This window comes from Dreissena polymorpha, chromosome 4 (assembly GCF_020536995.1).
Source record: "Dreissena polymorpha isolate Duluth1 chromosome 4, UMN_Dpol_1.0, whole genome shotgun sequence".
Classification (NCBI taxonomy): Eukaryota; Metazoa; Mollusca; class Bivalvia; order Myida; family Dreissenidae; genus Dreissena; species Dreissena polymorpha.
The window spans coordinates 56,374,074-56,393,889 of NC_068358.1; the positions used below are offsets into that span (position 1 = coordinate 56,374,074).

At 37.3% G+C, this 19,816-nt stretch overlaps 1 protein-coding gene across 8 annotated transcripts in view; it reads left to right on the forward strand.

Moving 5' to 3' along the window:
* Positions 1-19,816, forward strand: part of LOC127878913 (uncharacterized) — a 134,738-nt gene that overhangs the window by 41,920 nt on the left and 73,002 nt on the right. For all 8 annotated transcript variants that reach the window (XM_052425455.1, XM_052425453.1, XM_052425459.1 and 5 more), the window contains 7 exons: positions 1,881-1,924; positions 6,504-6,620; positions 8,159-8,503; positions 9,965-10,138; positions 10,592-10,738; positions 13,638-13,765; positions 17,761-17,921. In XM_052425455.1, coding sequence (XP_052281415.1) covers positions 1,881-1,924; positions 6,504-6,620; positions 8,159-8,503; positions 9,965-10,138; positions 10,592-10,738; positions 13,638-13,765; positions 17,761-17,921 — 1,116 coding nt within the window. The remainder of the gene's footprint in view (positions 1-1,880; positions 1,925-6,503; positions 6,621-8,158; positions 8,504-9,964; positions 10,139-10,591; positions 10,739-13,637; positions 13,766-17,760; positions 17,922-19,816) is intronic.

Below are 19,816 nucleotides of genomic sequence, written 5' to 3' on the forward strand. Positions count from 1 at the left end.
TAAATGGACCTAAAAGAGTAATTGAGATATGAGGAGTGTGTGTTTATAAACTGACCTGAATGAGTAATTGATATATGAGGAGTTATAAATGGACCAGAATGGGTTATTTACAGTTGAGGAACATGTGTTTATATAATGACCTGAGTGGCTCATAGATTTGTGAAGATTTTGAGTTTGTATAATGACATGAACAAGTCATTGAAATGTGAGTGGTGAGTGTTTATATACTGAACTAAATGAGTAATAGAGATATGAGGAGTGTGTGTATAAATAATGACCTGAAAAAGGCATTGAAATGTGAGTGGTGAGTGTTTATGTAATGACATGAAGGACTCATTGAGATGTGAGGGGACCATTATATAATGACCTGAACAAGTCATTGAGATGTGAGGGGTGTGTTTTTATATAATGACCTGAACAAGTTGAGATGTGAGTGGGGATGGTTTATATAATGACAATAATGACTCATTGAGATGTGAGCAGTGTGATTGAGTAATAAAGTAATAAGATCAAACCGTGTTCACTCTTAATAAGAATGTTAAGTTTTAAACTCTTAGTATGTAACGTCAAAATATAAACTGAAGCATTTCAGACTTAAAAATTAAAATCGGTTTATCTTAATTCATTCTTTATTCATGTACCTTAATTATACCCCCACAAACGAAATTTAGGGGGGTATATAGGAGTGAACTTGTCTGTCGGTCCGCTCTCTAATTCAAGTAGTTTTCTTCAGATCTTAACCAAACTTGGTCAGAAGTTGTATCTAGATGCTGTCTAGGTCAAGTTTGAATATGGGTCATGCTGGTTCAAAAACTAGGTCACGGGGTCACTTAGTGCATTTTAAACATCACCATGTTGTCCGCTCTCTGATTTAAGTAGTTTTCATCCAATCTTTACCAAACTTGGTCAGAAGTTGTATCTAGATGATGTCTAGGTAAAGTTTTAATATGGGTCATGCCGGGTCAAAAACTATGTTACGGGGTCACTTAGTGCGTTTTAAACATCACCATGTTGTCCGCTCTCTAATTCAAGTAGTTTTCATCCAATCTTCACCAAACTTGGTCAGATGTTGTATCTAGATAATGTCTAGGTCAAGCTGAATATGGGTCATGCCAGGTCAAAAATGAGGTCACGGGGTCACTTAGTGCGTTTTAAACCTCACCATGTTGTCCGCTCTCTAATTCAAGTAGTTTTCATCCAATCTCCACCAAACTTGGTCACAAGTTTTATCTACATGATCTCTAGGCCAAGTTTGAACATGGGCTGTCGGGCCAAAAACTAGGTAACGGGGTCACTTAGTGCGTTTTTAAACATTCAGCATGGTGTCCGCACTCTAATTCAAGTAGTTTACATCCGATCTTCACCACGCTTGGTCAGAAGTTGTATCTAGATGATGTGTAGGTCAAGTTTGAACATGGGCCATGCCGGGTCAAAAACCATTTCACAGGGTTACTTAGTGCGTTTTAAACATTCGGCATGTTTTTTGTGAAGACAACATGCAAAATATTCGGTGTCAATGCGGCATTTGGGGGTATTCGTCACGTCTGTGCAAGCATACATAGCTGTAATTTATACTATTCTGCATGGTATTTTACAAGCGCGTGCAATTACCGGTAGTCGTTGATGCAAATGACGCTATTTTCTGACACTTCAATTTTCGCCTCTTAAGTTTTCGGACGCATGTATTTTGTGAATATTTTTTGTATTTAAGTTTTCGGACACGAAAAAAATTAATTATTTTTATGTGTCTGAAAACATAAAGTAATAACGGTACTTGATTGTGAATAGATTTCCATCTAGAATAAATTGGTCTATTCATTTTTTTGGGAGAAACAGCTTTTTTGTATTCAGCATACATTTGTTATAATTTTTATTTGCAGAACAAGACCTCAAGGATGCAAACAAGTACTTGGAAGAAAGAATGGTATGTAAGCATGTTTTTGTAAAAAAGAAAGAATGGTATGTAAGTACATTTTTGTAATGTAGAAAGAATGGTATGTAAGCATGTTTTTGTAATGTAAGAATGGTATGTTAGCATGTTTTTGTAATGAAGAATGGTATGTAAGCATGTTTTTGTGATGTAGAAAGAATGGTATGTAAGCATGTTTTGTAATATAGAAAGAATGGTATGTAAGCATGTTTTTGTAATGTAGAAAGAATGGTATGTAAGCATGTTTTTGTAATGTTGTTTTTGTAATGTAAGAATGGTATGTAAGCATGTTTTTGTAATGAAGAAAGAATGGTATGTAAGCATGTTATTGTAATGTAAGAATGGTATGTAAGCATGTTTTTGTAATGTAAGAATGTTATGTTAGCATGTTTTTGTAATGTAAGAATAGTATGTAAGCATGTTTTTGTAATGTAAGAATGGTATGTAAGCATGTTTTTGTAATGTAAAAATGGTATGTAAGTATGTTTTTATAATAAAGAAAGAATATTATGTAAGCATGTTTTTGTTATGTAAGAATGGTATGTAAGCATGTTTTTGTGATGTAGAAAGAATGGTATGTAAGCATGTTTTTGTAATGTAGAAAGAATGGTATGTAAGCATTTTTTGTAATGTAGAAAGAATGGTATGTAAGCATGTTTTTGTAAAGTTGTTTTTGTAATGTAAGAATGGTATGTAAGCATGTTTTTGTTATGTAAGAATGGTATGTAAGCATGTTTTTGTAATGTAAGAATGGTATGTAAGCATGATTTTGTAATGTAAGAATAGTATGTAAGCATGTTTTTGTAATGTAAGAATGGTATGTATGCATGTTTTTGTAATGTAAGAATAGTATGTAAGCATGTTTTTGTAATGTAAGAATAGTATGTAAGCATGTTTTTGTAATGTAAGAATGGTATGTAAGCATGTTTTTGTAATGTAAGAATGGTATGTAAGCATGTTTTTGTAATGTACGAATGGTATGTAAGCATGTTTTTAGCTCACCTGTCACAAAGTGACATGGTGAGCTTATGTGACCGTTGTGCGTGCGTGTGTGCATGCGTGTTTCCGTCAACAATTTGTTTGTGTAGACAGTCGAGGTCACAGTTTTCATCTTGATGAAATCTGGGTTGGGATTGTATTTGGATCATCTGGGGTCAAAAACTAGGTCTCTAGGTCAAATAATAGAAAAACCTTGTGTAGACAATAGAGGTCACAGTTTTCATCTAATCTTTATGAATTTTGGTCAGAATGTTTATCTTGATAAAATCTCAGTTGGCAATTTATTTGGGTCACCTGGGGTTAAAAACTAGGTCATAAGGTCAAATAATAGGAAAAACATGTGTAGACAATAGTAGGGCCTTTTTTCCTGACCTTGTGAAGCGGTTCTGGCCCCTCACTTTGTGAAAAAATGAGTCGCGAACATGTCAAAATTGTGAAAAATTGAGTCGCAAACTTCTTAAAATTGTGAAAAAACGAGTCGTGAACTTCTTAAAATTGTGAAATTCAAAGTTCAATGCATTAGTATAGTTAAAGCGTGTTAAACACTTGAATATTATTAAAATTTCATTTCCTTAAGTAATGCAATAAAGGCATAATTTCCTTCTATGAATACTCTATTTTATACAATAACAACACATATACATATATCTGATTTGCAAAACATTCATGTACCAAATGCAAGTAAAATACCTGGTCCCAACACTTCTTTACCACAGGAAAAACATTTATAAACATAGAGCATTTCAAGGGCATAAAACTCGGACATGTTCTGGACTTTACAGCTTTAAAACTCGGTTCATTTTACACTTGAAAATGTCAATAATTCTCTCGATATCTTTAGAGGTAAATTCCTTCTTCATGATATTTTTCATGTTCTGTGAGCCTGACCCTCGCCAGTGCATGATGATCTCCCTGGGAGGTTGTCATTTGATCTGAAACATTAGGTATACATTGAACAACAGTACTTTTGTAAGAAATGTAAACGAGTAATTTTATTTTTCACATTTTTTTTACAAAGCATAAATAGACTACATACAAAGTTTGAATCATGAATATGCGTCATGAATATACATTTAAATTAAAAAATATATATGAAGGGACCACATTATTACTTTAACAAAGATTTACAATCGTAAACAGATAGGAATAACAAGTCACGGTCATCAATACTAGAGGACGTTTTGACTAGCTTCCATCAATACATAGCCGCAGCAGATGCTTTCACTTTTATCAAATGACTTCTTATAATGTTATCAATGTGCATGTTTCAAAACTTACCCTTCTATAGAAAGCTTTTGTTTCTTCACTGTTATCCCAAATTTCAATAAATCGGGATTATTTCGCGTTTTTTTAAATTTTCTTTGTGTAGTAACGAGCGTTCCGCGTAGCCATTTTTTATAGTGATGTTGCTAGGCAGAGCTTTTACTATTTACGTCAGTTTCACCGGTTACACAACACTTTAAAATCGATTAAAACAAGCAAACATCGGTAACGCAAGTCGACAGTTTTTCGCGAATTCGGTATTAAAAACGAGGTTTTGAAACTTATGTTTCTGTTCCGAAATGGCCGTTTTTGACAGTTTTGAGTACGAAAAGTCCGTTTTTCACAATTTAAAACGGCCGTTTTTGTAAATATTCACGGACATGTCAGGTTTGTGAATTGGCCGTGTCAAAATTGTGAAATGTCCGTCCATGGCCAATCGCAAAGAAGGAAAAAAAGCCCTGAATAGAGGTCACAGTTTTCATCCAATCTTTATGAAATTTGCTCAGAATGTATATCTTGATGAAATCTGGGTTGGGATTGTATTTGGGTCATCTGGGGTCAAAAACTAGGACACTAGGTAAAATAATAGAAAAACCTTGTGTGGACATTAGAGGTCACAGTTTTCATCCAATCTTAATGAAATTTGGTCAGAATGTTTATCTTGATAAAATCTGGATTGGGATTGTATTTGGGTCATCTGGGGTCAGAAACTAGGTCACTAGGTAAAATCATAGAAAAACCTTGTGTAGACAATAGAGGTCACCGTTTTTATCAGATCTTAATGAAATGTGGTCAGAATGTTTGTCTTGTTAAAATCTGGTTTGGGATTGAATTTGGGTCATCTATGGTCAAAAATTAGGTCACTAGGTCAAAGTTAAAAAAAAACTTTTGTAGACTGTAGAGGTCACAGTTTTCATCCAAACCTAAAAAATTTGGCCAGAATGTTAATCTTGATGAAATCTGGGTTGGGATTGTATTTGGGTCATCTGGGGTAAAAAAACTAGGTCACTAGGTCAAATAATAGAAAAACCTTGTGTAGACAATAGAGGTCACAGTTTTCATCTAATCTTTATGAAATTTGGTCCGAATGTTTATTTTGATGAAATCTGAGTTGGGATTGTATTTGGTTCATCTGGGGTTAAAAACTAGGACATAAGGTCAAATAATAGAAAAACCTTGTGAAGATGAAAGAGGTCACAGTTTTCATCACGTCTTAATGAAATTTTGTCAGAATGTATTAATTAATGAAATCTGGCTTGGGATTGTATATGGGTCTGATAGAATTTAAGTTGATGTAGCAAGGTTCGTCAGGTGAGCGATTCAGGGGCCATCATGGCCCTCTTGTTGTAATGTAAGAATGGTATGTAAGCATGTTTTTGTAATGTAAGAATAGTATGTTAGTATGATTTTGTAATGTAAGAATGGTATGTAAGCATGTTTTTGTAATGTAAGAATGGTATGTAAGCATGTTTTTGTAATGTAAGAATAGTATGTAAGCATGATTTTGTAATGTAAGAATGGTATGTAAGCATGTTTTTGTTATGTAAGAATGGTATGTAAGCATGTTTTTGTAATGTAAGAATGGTATGTAAGCATGTTTTTGTAATGTAAGAATAGTATGTAAGCATGATTTTGTAATGTAATAATGGTATGTAAGCATGTTTTTGTAATGTAAGAATGGTATGTAAGCATGTTTTTGTAATGTAAGAATAGTATGTAAGCATGATTTTGTAATGTAAGAATGGTATGTAAGCATGTTTTTGTAATGTAAGAATGGTATGTAAGCATGTTTTTGTAATGTAAAAATGGTATGTAAGCAGGTTTTTGTATTGTAAGAATGGTATGTAAGCATGTTTTTGTAATGTAAGAATTGAATGTAAGAATCTTTTTGTAATGTAAGAATGGTATGTAAGCATGTTTTTGTAATGTAAATTTTTGACTATTTTCAAGGAGATGTTCATATCTTTTCAATGCAAAATTGCTCAGCAATTTTGTTTGATATTATTATTAACAAAATATTATTGACAACTGAATGCCATAATTTTTTTGTGACCTTTACTTATAGTCAGTAATGTTTGATCCATATTTGAAGGTTCCGTATGCAGTGATAGAAAATCACCCCAAACACATGCTACATATCTCTTAAAGGATGCTACCTTTAATTATAGTATCTACACATGCATCATATAATTGGAATTTTGTGTTTTGATAAGCTTCCTTCCTTGATTTGTGTCTCATCTTTCTATCACTCTTTCAATGCTGTCAGCATTTTTATTCTTACCCTCTCATTGTGCTACCATTGGTTTCCTAGGACACGGTTCAGGTGCCTCCGGTTCCCCCCTCCACAGCTCAGAAGCCTCCTGAAGTGGAGCCGCTGGACTTTGGGTTCTCGGATGATGAGAGGGAAGATGTGGTGGACATACAAAAGGTAGCTTGAATAAATGGGCATATTGATATGATTTAATTTAATTATAACCTATGTATTATAGCTCAATTGCAAAGAAAGCGGTAGGCTTATTGATACATTTTTGAGTCCATTTCCTTGGAAGAATCATTGCATGGTGTCTTTTGGGGAAATATAAAGATTGCCCGAACAGTGGGAATCAAACCTGTGCCCTCTTGGTCGCCCGGTGGACATAATATCCACTATACCACCCTGACAGCATATTGTTGACGGCTAACAGTAATTTGTTTTTCAAATAGAAGATTATCTTTTTTAAAGTATTTATTAAATTGGTACTTAAACATATAGGTCTCTTTGTTATCAAGGCTCAGTAAAATATATATCTTTATAATTATTAAAGATTGTCCTGGCACACGTTTGCAGTTGCATCAAAATTATAGTAGTAGTTATAGTAAAATCAGTATAAATGAAACTTAGGTATAGCAACTCTAAATGCATGTTGATTTTATTGATAACATTTCTGTATCTGACAAATATTTTATCACATTGTATATATTTTTTGTTCACAATTTTATCAACAAAACATATACATATAAGTGTGAAAGGAGAGAATATGCATTGTTTTTAATGTGTCGATACTTACAGAAAATACTAGGATTAGGATGCAAGCATTTATTCAGGGATGGGGATTTTAGGAGCTATAGCTTTAATTGTATTTGCATCCACATGTCATACCATAGTTGTGTGGTAGAACTGACAGCAGATCTGTGTTATGTTCACAGAAGTATGGTCTTGAATGCATGATATGATTAAGATTAGTCCTGTTAGTTCTGTAAAAACATACATCTTATTTGGAAACAATTTTTTTCTTGGATTTTTGTGGGTTCTCTCGACCACAAATTCAAATTTTCTACACAAAATTGTTTTCAGGGTTTATCATATGCTTAAAAAATTCAAAGGACATTCCCAATTTTTCATATCCACAAAATATTGTGCCAACTTAATTTTATGAATTAAACGTTACTTTCTTTAGTATTGTTTGTATCAATGAAAGCAATTATTTAACGTATATTTTAGCAAATATAAGTTGTAGAAATTGTTGGGCAAATAAAAAAAATATCAAACTCTATACTATTTATGGTTGATCATTTTTATGCCCCCGAAAGAGGGCATATAGTGATCAGACTGTCCATCTGTCTGTCGGTCCTTCCGTCTGTCCTTCACACTTTGCATTTAGGTTTCGAAAAATGCTCATTACTTCTATGTCCCATCAGATTGCAACTTGGAATTTGGCATGCATGTGTATCTCATGGAGCTGCACATTTTGAGTGGTTAAAGGTTAGGGTCAAGGTAATTCTTCAAGGTCAAAGGTCAAAAAAACAAATCCAAGGGAAGTAATAAGCTTTAAAGGGAGATAATTATCTGTACCTGCCAAATGATAAAAAAAATAAAAATAAATGAAAGCGGTGCAGTAGGGGGCATTGTGTTATTGACAAACACATCTCTTGTTCATTTATGTTTGGTCAGCATTTCTCACTTTAAGAACATTTGTTTTTTTCCAGGCATGGGAAGACTTAAACATGCCGGATATAACACATGAGGAATTGGTGGGAATATCCGGGAAACCGGCACCATTGGAAGGCCGACACCCACCATTACCAGGCTTCCGAACTTCTGAAATCCCCGTCCATTCCAATTCTGTGTCCTTTTTGTCGGCTTGGAAACCTGTTGCCGAGAAACGAAAGCGGGAGGGCGACGTTGAGGAAGAAAAGCGTCCTTCAAAGAGTGTCCATCACTTTTGCACAGTGACAACTGAGTACCAGTTGCCTGAAGAGTTTGTAAATGTTGGCAGAAAGTACCACACTCCAAGCAGGTTTCACTTCGCTATGCCAGACCAGAAATACAGGGTAGGTTTATGTGTTATGGGCATTAAAGAGTTCTCGGTTTTTGTCTTATCACATGCTCAAGGTATGAATGAATTAGCTTCTTTAAATTTACATTTCTTATCAATGTGTTCTTTAAATTTAGGACATGTGAAATATACCAAGAAATGTAATACTATGACTTAACTAAACTGAAAATTGATATTGCTGCATTGATTCTTCTTCCAAAATGTTTCTTTTAAATTTGTTGTACAATGGTTAGAGAAGCTTATGGCTCTAATTACTTAAATGTAAATTAAAAAATAAATGAAATAATATTGCATTTTAATTACGTGGTTATTTGTTTAAAAGCTTATTTAATAATGTGGTTATTCTTTCTTGGTCCAAAGTGATCTTAGTCAGGAACCTCAATAAATCTAGGTCCAAAGTGATCTTAGTCAGCTATTTCAATAAATCTTGGTCCAAAGTGATCTGAGTCAGCTTCCTCAATAAATCTAGGTCAAACGTGATCTTAGTCAGCTACATCAATAAATCCAGGTCAAACATGATCTTTATCAGGTACTTCAATAAATCTTGGTCAAACGTGATGTTTGTCAGTTACTTCAATAAGTCTAGGTAAAACATGATGTTTGTCAGGTACTTCAATAAATCTAGGTCAAACATGATATTTGTCAGGTACTTCAGTAAATCTAGGTCAAACGTGATCTTTGTCAGGTACGTCAAAAAATCTAGGTCAAACGTGATCTTTGTCAGGTACTTCAATAAATCTAGGTCAAACGTGATCTTTGTCAGGTACTTCAATAAATCTAGGTCAAACGTGATCTTAGTCAGCTACATCAATAAATCTAGGTCAAACGTGATCTTTGTCAGGTACTTCAATAAATCTAGGTCAAACATGATGTTTGTCAGGTACTTCAATAAATCAAGGTCAAACGTGATGTTTGTCAGGTACATTAATAAATCTAGGTCAAATGTGATGTTTGTCAGGTACTTCAATAAATCTAGGTCAAACGTGATGTTTGTCAGGTACTTCAATTAATCTAGGTCAAACATGATCTTTGTCAGGTACTTCAATAAATCTAGGTCAAATGTGATCTTTGTCAGGAACTTTTATTAATCTAGGTCAAACATGATCTTTCTCAATTAATTTTTGGTCAAAAGTGATATGTCAGCTACTTAAACAAATCTTTATCAAATGCGGTCTTAGTCAGCAATGCTAAAAAATAATTTCCACTCATTAAAGATGGAAAAATTTAGAAATTTTAATGAAACTTATGTAATAAATTGTTTATCGCAAGATCCTACATGGAATTGCATAAATGGCAATGTAAATGGCTTCTGTAAATCTTAATATAAACATCACTTGGGATTGCATAAAATGGTATCAAGGTTCATGTGTTTGTTTTTTTAAATATTGAAAAAACACTAGAATAACATTCCAATAAAGTGATTATCATAGAATGTCCACATGTTCCTGTTCTGTAGTTTGGCAGCAGAGGTCCGACCCCAGCCGGTCAGACAATGACTGACCTGAGTGGTGCGTCTGCTGCTGATGTGGAGGCAAGGAGGATGTCGGCCGCCGCACGACGCATCCTGCAGAAGGTGGAGGAAGAGGGAGACAACAGCCTTGATGCCTGGAAACAGCGTGCCCAGCAAGTGGTGAGCAAAATAGATGGGCATTTGGCAATTGTTTGTAGTCTTAAAAGATTTGCTACTACAGTTATTTTGTATTGTGCGGCACAACAAGTGGTGATGGAAGAATGGATATGGATGCTTGCAGTTTTGATGACCTTGAAACTACAAAAAAAGAATCATAAAGACTAGGTTCATGTACTTTGAAAGGTTTTTATGTAGACAAAAAACAAGATTGTTTTTGTTTACAAAAAATAAATTATTTTGGTGAAACAATGTTCAATTTAACATTATGTTTATCTCAGCATGAACTAATTTTGATATTCAACATAAATCAATGAGGGCTAAACGAATTCCAATCCATAAAAAACTTTTCTTTTTTTTTCATTAAAACAAATAAACATCTCAAAATCTAGATCTGTTAAAACTCAACACATTAATCTTATTAAACATATTTAATTTGATGGACATCTGTTTCAGTTTGAAAGTGGCACTGACTCCATTGTAGCCCAAGGCCAGCTGGTTTCCAACCAGTATAATGAGTCAAGACTCTACTGGGAACCGGCCCCACCCAAACTGGATGTGGCACCAGCCAAGGTCAAGGACATCTTGTTCCCAGAATACCAGGTACCATAAATATTACTAAATAAATTGTCCACATTGTCAGGTACATTAATAAATCTAGGTCAAATGTGATGTTTGTCAGGTACTTCAATAAATCTAGGTCAAACGTGATGTTTGTCAGGTACTGACTGGCTGAATATATCAAACTTTTGTTTTCTGGGTCACTGTTAAATTTCTCATTTCATACACCTGTCTCTTGCTCTTCTTACAATTTTTATGTCCCCCACCACTATAGTGGGGGACATATTGTTTTTGCCCTGTCCGTTGGTTTTGTTGTTTGTTTGCTTCAACTTGAACATTTTGCCATAACTTTTGCAATATTGAATATAGCAACTTCATATTTGGCATGCATGTGTATCTCACGGAGCTGCACATTTTGAGTGGTAAAAGGTCAAGTTGAAGGTAATCCTTCAGGGTCAAAGGTCAAAAAACTAATCCAAGGGAATTAATAGGCTTTAAAGGGAGATAATCATTTGAATCTGCCAAATGATATTTTAAAAAAATCAAAGCGGCGCAGTAGGGGACATAGTGTTTCTGACAAACACATTTCTTGTTTAATATATTGAATCTTCAGCAAACTTTCTGGAATTTTGTGTTGACATAAAGTGGAGGCCTTTAGAGTCATTGCCTTTTATACAAATAATTCATAATGTGCAGTTTCAGCTCTCCTTACTTTTTTATTTAATAATATTCTATAAACATTCCAGATATGTTTGTGCTCAGAAAATAAAAGTCAACTTGGATAACTAGTTTGAATCAAGGGCCTGACATAGGGTCCAGTTTTTACCTAAGGCATAATATTTCTGTCCATGGCATTGTTTACAAATAAAATGAATACCATGAAAGCATAGGAAGACGGTTGATTGGTCAAGGAAAGAAACTAGCAGGCAGTCAAATGAAAGTGCCAACAGTGGCATAGAATTTACTTGCAAGTTACTGACCAAGACAATGTCATCTCATGGATTTTTATGTCCCCACCACTATAGTGGGGGACATATTGTTTTTGCCCTGTCTGTTGGTCTGTTTGGTCAAACTTTAACATTTGCCATAACTTTTGCAATATTGAAGATAGCAACTTCATATTTGGCATGCATGTGTATCTCATAGAGCTGCACATTTTGAGTGGTGGAAGGTCAAGATCATCCTTCAAGGTCAAATGTCAAAAAAAAGAAAAAGTCAAAGCAGCACAGAAGGGGACATAGTGTTTCTGACAAACACATTTCTTGTTGTGACATCCTTTTATGATGTGAAGAAGGATATAAAGATTTGCTTGTATTGAACTTTTTTTAACTCGCTGGAGCACTGCGTTGGAATGGACATTTGTAATCAGCTTCATTCTGGAAAATCTCTGCTTACTGCATGTGAGTAAAGTCCAGTGCAGTCCACACAGGCCAATCAGGGACTACACTTCCCACTTGTTAAGTATTTTTTGTTAATTTTTTTTCTCTTCTTAGCAAAAATCCAGTTAATGCGGAATGACCCTGATTTGCCTGTGTGGACTGCTCAGGCTAATCTGGGACAACTTTTTTATGCGCACCTTCGAAGAAGAGGGGGTATATTGCTTTGCACATGTCGGTCTGTCGGTAGGTCTGTCGGTCGATCTGTTGGTCGGTCCGTCCACCAGGTGGTTTCCGGATGATAACTCAAGAACGCTTGGGCCTAGGATCATGAAACTTCATAGGTACATTGATCATGACTCGCAGTTGACCCCTATTGTTTTTGAGGTCACTAGGTCAAAGGTCAAGGTCACGGTGACCCGAAATAGTAAAATGGTTTCCGGATGATAACTCAAGAACGCTTAGGCCTAGGATCATGAAACTTGAAAGTTAGATTGATCATGACTCACAGATGACCCCTATTGATTTTCAGGTCACTAGGTCAAAGGTCAAGGTCACAGTGACCAGAAATAGTAAAATGGTTTCCGTATGATAACTCAAGAACGCTTAGGCCTAGCATCATGAAACTTGATAGGTAGATTGATAATGACTCGCAGATGACCCCTTTTGATTTTCAGGTCACTATGTCAAAGGTCAAGGTCACAGTGACCAGAAATAGTAAAATGGTTTCCGGATGATAACTCAAGAACGCTTATGCCTAGGATCATGAAACGTCGTAGGTAGATTGATAATGGCTGGCAGATGACCCCTATTGATTGTCAGGTCACTAGGTCAAAGGTAAAGGTCACGTTGACCCGAATAGTAAAATGGTTTCCGGATGATAACTCAAGAGCGCGTATGCCTAGGATCATGAAACTTGATAGGTAGATTGATCATGACTCGCAGTTGACCCCTATTGATTTTCAGGTCACTATATCAAAGGTCAAGGTCACGGTGGCCTGAAATAGTAAAATGGTTTCCGGATGATAACTCAAGAACGCTAATGGCTACGATCATGAAACTTCATAGGTACATTGATCATGACTCGCAGATGACCCCTATTGATTTGGAGGTCACTAGGTCAAAGGTCAAGGTCATGGTGACCCAAAATAGTAAAATGGTTTCCGGATGATAACTCAAGAACGCTTATGCCTAGGATCATTAAACTTCACAGGTTCATTGATCATGACTCGCAGATGACCCCTATCGATTTTGAGGTCACTAGGTCAAAGGTCAAGTTTATGGTGACCCGTAATAGTAAAATGGTTTCGGATCATAACTATAGAACGCTTATTCCTAGGATCATGAAACTTGATAGGTACATTGATCATGACTCGCAGATGACCCCTATCGATTTTGAGGTCACTAGGTCAAAGGTCAAGGTCACAGTGACAAAAACATACTCACACAATGGCTGTCACTACAACGGAGAGCCCATATGGGGGGCATGCATCTTTTACAAACAGCCCTTGTTTGCACATGCATTAAGCCGCTTTCCAGAACGCGACTCGTACGTAACTTTCCAGCGTCCCACAGTGGGTGTGCAGTCCCAGGAGCTCCAGGAAGTGATGGAGGAATCTTCTAGCAGTGAGGAAGAGGAGATGGAGGCAGAGATCACTGAGGATGACAAGCAGTGCATGGAGCAGACTAATAGGTACACAGGCAGTGCATGGAGCAGACTAACAGGTACACAGGCAGTGCATGGAGCAGACTAACAGGTACACAGGCACTGCATGGAGCAGACTAACAGGTACACAGGCAGTGCATGGAGCAGACTAACAGGTACACAGGCAGTGCATGGAGCAGACTAGCAGGTACACAGGCAGTGCATGGAGCAGACTAACAGGTACACAGGCAGTGCATGGAGCAGACTAACAGGTTCACAGGCAGTGCATGGAGCAGACTAATAGGTACACAGGCAGTGCATAGAGCAGACTAATAGGTACACAGGCAGTGCATGGAGCAGACTAACAGGTTCACAGGCAGTGTATGGAGCAGACTAATAGGTACACAGGCAGTGCATGGAGCAGACTAACAGGTACACAGGCAGTGCATGGAGCAGACTAACAGGTACACAGGCAGTGCATGGAGCAGACTAATAGGTACACAGGCAGTGTATGGAGCAGACTAACAGGTACACAGGCAGTGCATGGAGCAGACTAACAGGTACACAGGCAGTGTATGGAGCAGACTAATAGGTACACAGGCAGTGCATGGAGCAGATTAACAGGTTCACAGGCAGTGCATGGAGCAGACTAATAGGTACACAGGCAGTGCATAGAGCAGACTAATAGGTACACAGGCAGTGCATGGAGCAGACTAACAGGTTCACAGGCAGTGTATGGAGCAGACTAATAGGTACACAGGCAGTGCATGGAGCAGACTAATAGGTACACAGGCAGTGCATGGAGCAGACTAACAGGTACACAGGCAGTGCATGGAGCAGACTAACAGGTACACAGGCAGTGCATGGAGCAGACTAACAGGTACACAGGCAGTGCATGGAGCAGACTAACAGGTACACAGGCAGTGCATGGAGCAGACTAACAGGTACACAGGCAGTGTATGGAGCAGACTAATAGGTACACAGGCAGTGTATGGAGCAGACTAATAGGTACACAGGCAGTGTATGGAGCAGACTAATAGGTACACAGGCAGTGCATGGAGCAGACTAACAGGTACACAGGCAGTGCATGTAGCAGACTAACAGGTACACAGGCAGTGCATGGATCAGACTAATAGGTACACAGGCAGTGCATGGAGCAGACTAACTGGTACACAGGCAGTGCATGGAGCAGACTAACAGATACACAGGCAGTGTATGGAGCAGACTAATAGGTACACAGGCAGTGCATGGAGCAGACTAACTGGTTCACAGGCAGTGCATGGAGCTGACTAACAGGTACACAGGCAGTGCATGGAGCAGACTAACAGGTTCACAGGCAGTGCATGGAGCAGACTAACTGGTTCACAGGCAGTGCATGGAGCTGACTAACAGGTACACAGGCAGTGCATGGAGCAGACTAACAGGTTCACAGGCAGTGCATGGAGCAGACTAACTGGTTCACAGGCAGTGCATGGAGCTGACTAACAGGTACACAGGCAGTGCATGGAGCAGACTAATAGGTACACAGGCAGTGCATGGAGCAGACTAACAGGTACACAGGCAGTGCATGGAGCAGACTAACAGGTACACAGGCAGTGCATGGAGCAGACTAACAGGTACACAGGCAGTGCATGGATCAGACTAACAGGTACACAGGCAGTGCATGGAGCAGACTAACAGGTACACAGGCAGTGCATGGAGCAGACTAACAGGTTCACACAGATGGGACTGGGATGTCATGGAATTATCACAAATAAAAATTTAATGTGCATGAAGGATTGAAGCAGTGCTTTTACTGAGATCATAAAAGGTTTCTATGCTTAAAATAGTTTACAATTTATTATCAAAATTACCACAGAAAATGTTTGTTACAACTAAAATTTGTGTTAGAATAAAACTGCTGTTTTATTCCTTTAAGATTAAGATAAAGAAATGACCAATTGAAATGCTTGTAACAATGAGATTTGTGGTAGTACAAACGACCAATGAGAATGCTGTTCACTGCGGTTTTATTCCTTTAAGGTTAAGCAGGGGACAAAAATTTCCACTCGTCCGCTGGTATTGATGAGTTAAAAATTGAATTTATGAATTTCCAAAAAGCTGTTGTCCGGGACGAGTAAAGAAAAAATCTGATTTTTAGCTCGGCTGTTTTCGGAGAAAACCCGAGGTATTGTCATAGCCAGCACGTCGTGTCCGTCATCGTGTCCTCCATGTGGTGCTAAAACCTTTTCATTTTGTCAAAGTTTTGAACATTGGCTTTAAAATCAAAGTGCTTCAACCTACAACTTTGAAACTTGGTATGTAGCTGCACCTTGATTAGTTCTACATGCCACACCCTAGTTTGGGTCACTAGGTCAAAGTTCAAGGTCACTGTGACCTCTAAAAAAAAACACAAAAAACAAATTCTGACAAGCTTTCATTTATTCACAACTGCACCCGCAGTCGAGCGTGGCACTCGTTATGCGATGCTCTTGTTAAACATGTATTTTCTTACCAGTAAGACTCTTTTTCATTCAATTGATTTCCTTTTCTTTAAGCATATCTATTTGAAAGGTAGAACTCAAACGTTTTTTGCACAATTTAATTTTCTGTATAACCCAAAACTAACTACATGTAAGTCCAGATGTTTGTGTCTTCATTGTACATCACATTTACGCATTTGTAGTGCGACAAATAACCCCATTCGTCCAACATCAAAGATATTATGCCAGGTGTCAATCACTTTTTTTTGGGTAATAGTATCAGCCAATCAGCTCTCAGGCAGCCAAATACACGCCGTAGATCCCCATGTAAAGGTGTGTACAATAACAACATGTTACAGGTGAATACTGACATATTTCAACCACTGCAGCGCTTAAGATACAGTTTTAACAACTTGTTTTAAATTAACAGTACAAGTTTCCACATTTTTTACAAATGCACAACCAATTGTTTTACCAAAAGTAAAGTTTTTTATTAAGCAACTCAATATAAAGCACACACTTTTCACAAGGAAGAATGATGCGATGCTGTCCATAAAATCTGTTTTTTTTCTATTTTTTGCATGCTCTCCTCGGTATGATAAAACTGTAGCATTTTTACTTTTTAGAAACTGGTCATATCCCTTGCAATCTGTGATTCACACATTTTTTAAGGATGAGTGTCGCATGTCTTTGCAGGACAAGTGACAAATCTAAGCCGCTCATCCTGCAGGACTTGTGGATTTTTTAAATAATATTTGTCTCCTTTTGAGATAAAAAAAGACAAATGAGAATGCTTGTAACAACTAATAATTGTTGTAGAACAAATGACCAAATGAGAATGCTTTAAACCTCAGTTTTATTCCTTCAAGATTAAGCTAAACATACAACTGATGAAAATGTTTGTAACAAATGAGTGTGTGTTTTTCCTTTCAAATTAAGTTTAGTAGGGCAAAGAGAATACTTGTAATTGAAGTTTGATTTCTTTAAGATACGATTTAAAATATGACCAATGAGAATGCTTGTAACTGAAGTTTGATTCCTATGAGATTGAGTTAAAATATGACTAATGAGAATGCTTGTGACTGTTTGATTCCTTTAAGATGGAGTTAAACAAATGACGCATATCAATGCTTATTACTGACGTGTGATTCCTTTAAGATTGAGTTAAACATGAGACCAATTAGAATGCTGATAACAATGGAGTTTTTTTCCTTTGAGATACAATTAAATAGAGCAAATGACCAATGAGAATGCTTGTAACAACTTAAGTGTTATATATTGCTTTAAATGTTAGCATAAAAGAGACGTTTGTTGCACTCACAAATAATAACATGTGACTACAGTCATGGTCAAGATCATTACTTAGACTATAGAGGTCAAAAAACATCATTTAGTGTCAAACATCTACATGTGTGAAAGCGGTTTATCAAAGCAGTAATGACCTTCAGTTATGACTGCAGTTTATTGCCGTTTACTTCAATATATATTTAAGTATGTAAACATGTATTTAACAATTCAAACCATTCAAAATGGTTGAGTGCAACTACTCAATGGGCTCTCTCTATCCCTTTCTTACCCTAGGATTCTTCTGAGGAGGTACAAATCCACTGAGGACCTGACCGAGCTGAAGCGAGCCAGTAACCAGCGCGAGGAAGAGATACAGGCCGGGAGACTTTACCCATACGAGGAACGAATCATCATTCTCACGGAGAAAGAAAAAGCAGAACAGTTGAAGCAACAAGGTGATGCTCTTTTTAAGTATTGATTAGAGATGTTTATTTAAGCATATACAATTTATTAATTAAAGATTACAAACGATCTAAAATGATATTTATGCCCCCCTTCGAAGAAGAGGGGTATATTGCTTTGCTCATGTCGGTCGGTCGGTATGTCGGTCCGTCCACCAGGTGGTTGTCGGATGATAACTCAAGAACGCATACGCCTATGATCATGAAACTTCATAGGTAGATTGATCATGACTCGTAGATGACCCCTATTGATTTTGAGGTCACTAGGTCAAAGGTCAAGGTCACGGTGACCCGAAATAGTAAAATGGTTTCCGGATGATAACTCAAGAACGCATACGCCTAGGATCATGAAACTTCATGGGTAGATTGATCATGACTTGCAGATGACCCCTATTGATTTTGAGGTCACTAGGTCAAAGGTCAAGGTCACGGTGACCCGAAATAGTAAAATGGTTTCCGGATGATAACTCAAGAATGCATACGCCTAGGATCATGAAACTTCATGGGTAGATTGATCATGACTCGCAGATGAGCCCTATTGATTTTGAGGTCACTAGGTCAAAGGTCAAGGTCACAGTGACCCGAAATAGTAAAATGGTTTCCGGATGATAACTTCAAGAATGCATACGCCTAGGATCATGAAACTTCATGGGTAGATTGATCAAGACTCGCAGATGACCCCTATTGATTTTGAGGTCACTAGTTCAAAGGTCAAGGTCACGGTGACCCGAAATAGTAAAATGGTTTCCGGATGATAACTCAAGAAGGCATACGCCTAGGATCATGAAACTTCATGGGTAGATTGATCATGACTTGCAGATGACCCCTATTGATGGTCACAGTGACCCGAAATAGTAAAATGGTTTCCGGATGATAATTCAAGAATGCATACGCCTAGGATCATGAAACTTCATGGGTAGATTGATCAAGACTCGCAGATGACCCCTATTGATTTTTGAGGTCACTAGGTCAAAGGTCAAGGTCACGGTGACCCGAAATAGTAAAATGGTTTCCGGATGATAACTCAAGAAGGCATACGCCTAGGATCATGAACTTCATGGGTAGATTGATCATGACTTGCAGATGACCCCTATTGATTTTGAGGTCACTAGGTCAAAGGTCAAGGTCACGGTGACCCGAAATAGTAAAATAGTTTTCGGATGATAACTCAAGAATGCATACGCCTAGGATCATGAAACTTCATGGGTAGATTGATAATGACTCGCAGATGACCCCTATTGATTTTGAGGTCACTAGGTCAAAGGTCAAGGTCACTGTGACCCGAAATAGTAAAATGGTTTCCGGATGATAACTCAAGAATGCATACGCCTAGGATCACGAAACTTCATGGGTAGCTTGATCATGACTCGCAGATGACCCCTATTGATTTTGAGGTCACAAGGTCAAAGGTCAAGGTCACGGTGACCCGAAATAGTAAAATGATTTTTGGATGATAACTCAAGAACGCTTTTGCCTAGGATCATGACACTTCATAGGTACATTGATCGTGACTCGCAGATGACCCCTATTGATTTTCAGGTCACTAGGTCAAAGGTCAAGGTCACAGTGACAAAAAACGTATTCACACAATGGCTGCCACTACAACGGACAGCCCATATTTTATTCTGTATCCACACTGTCTAGTTAAGAGACTTACAAATTGAATTTTTGACACATGTTCATTCATAATGATGTATAAGCTTTTGTTTTTGTGCCAGTAAATACTATGTTTATGGAAATGACGAGAGAATTTAACATTTAAAAAACCAATGTAATATGATATGGCAACAGGACAGTTGTGATTTGCTGGGTCAATTCTATTTAGCTTGACCATCCAAGATGTTGATAGCTTTGACAAACTGGTGGTCTGAAACATTGAGAAAATGTCA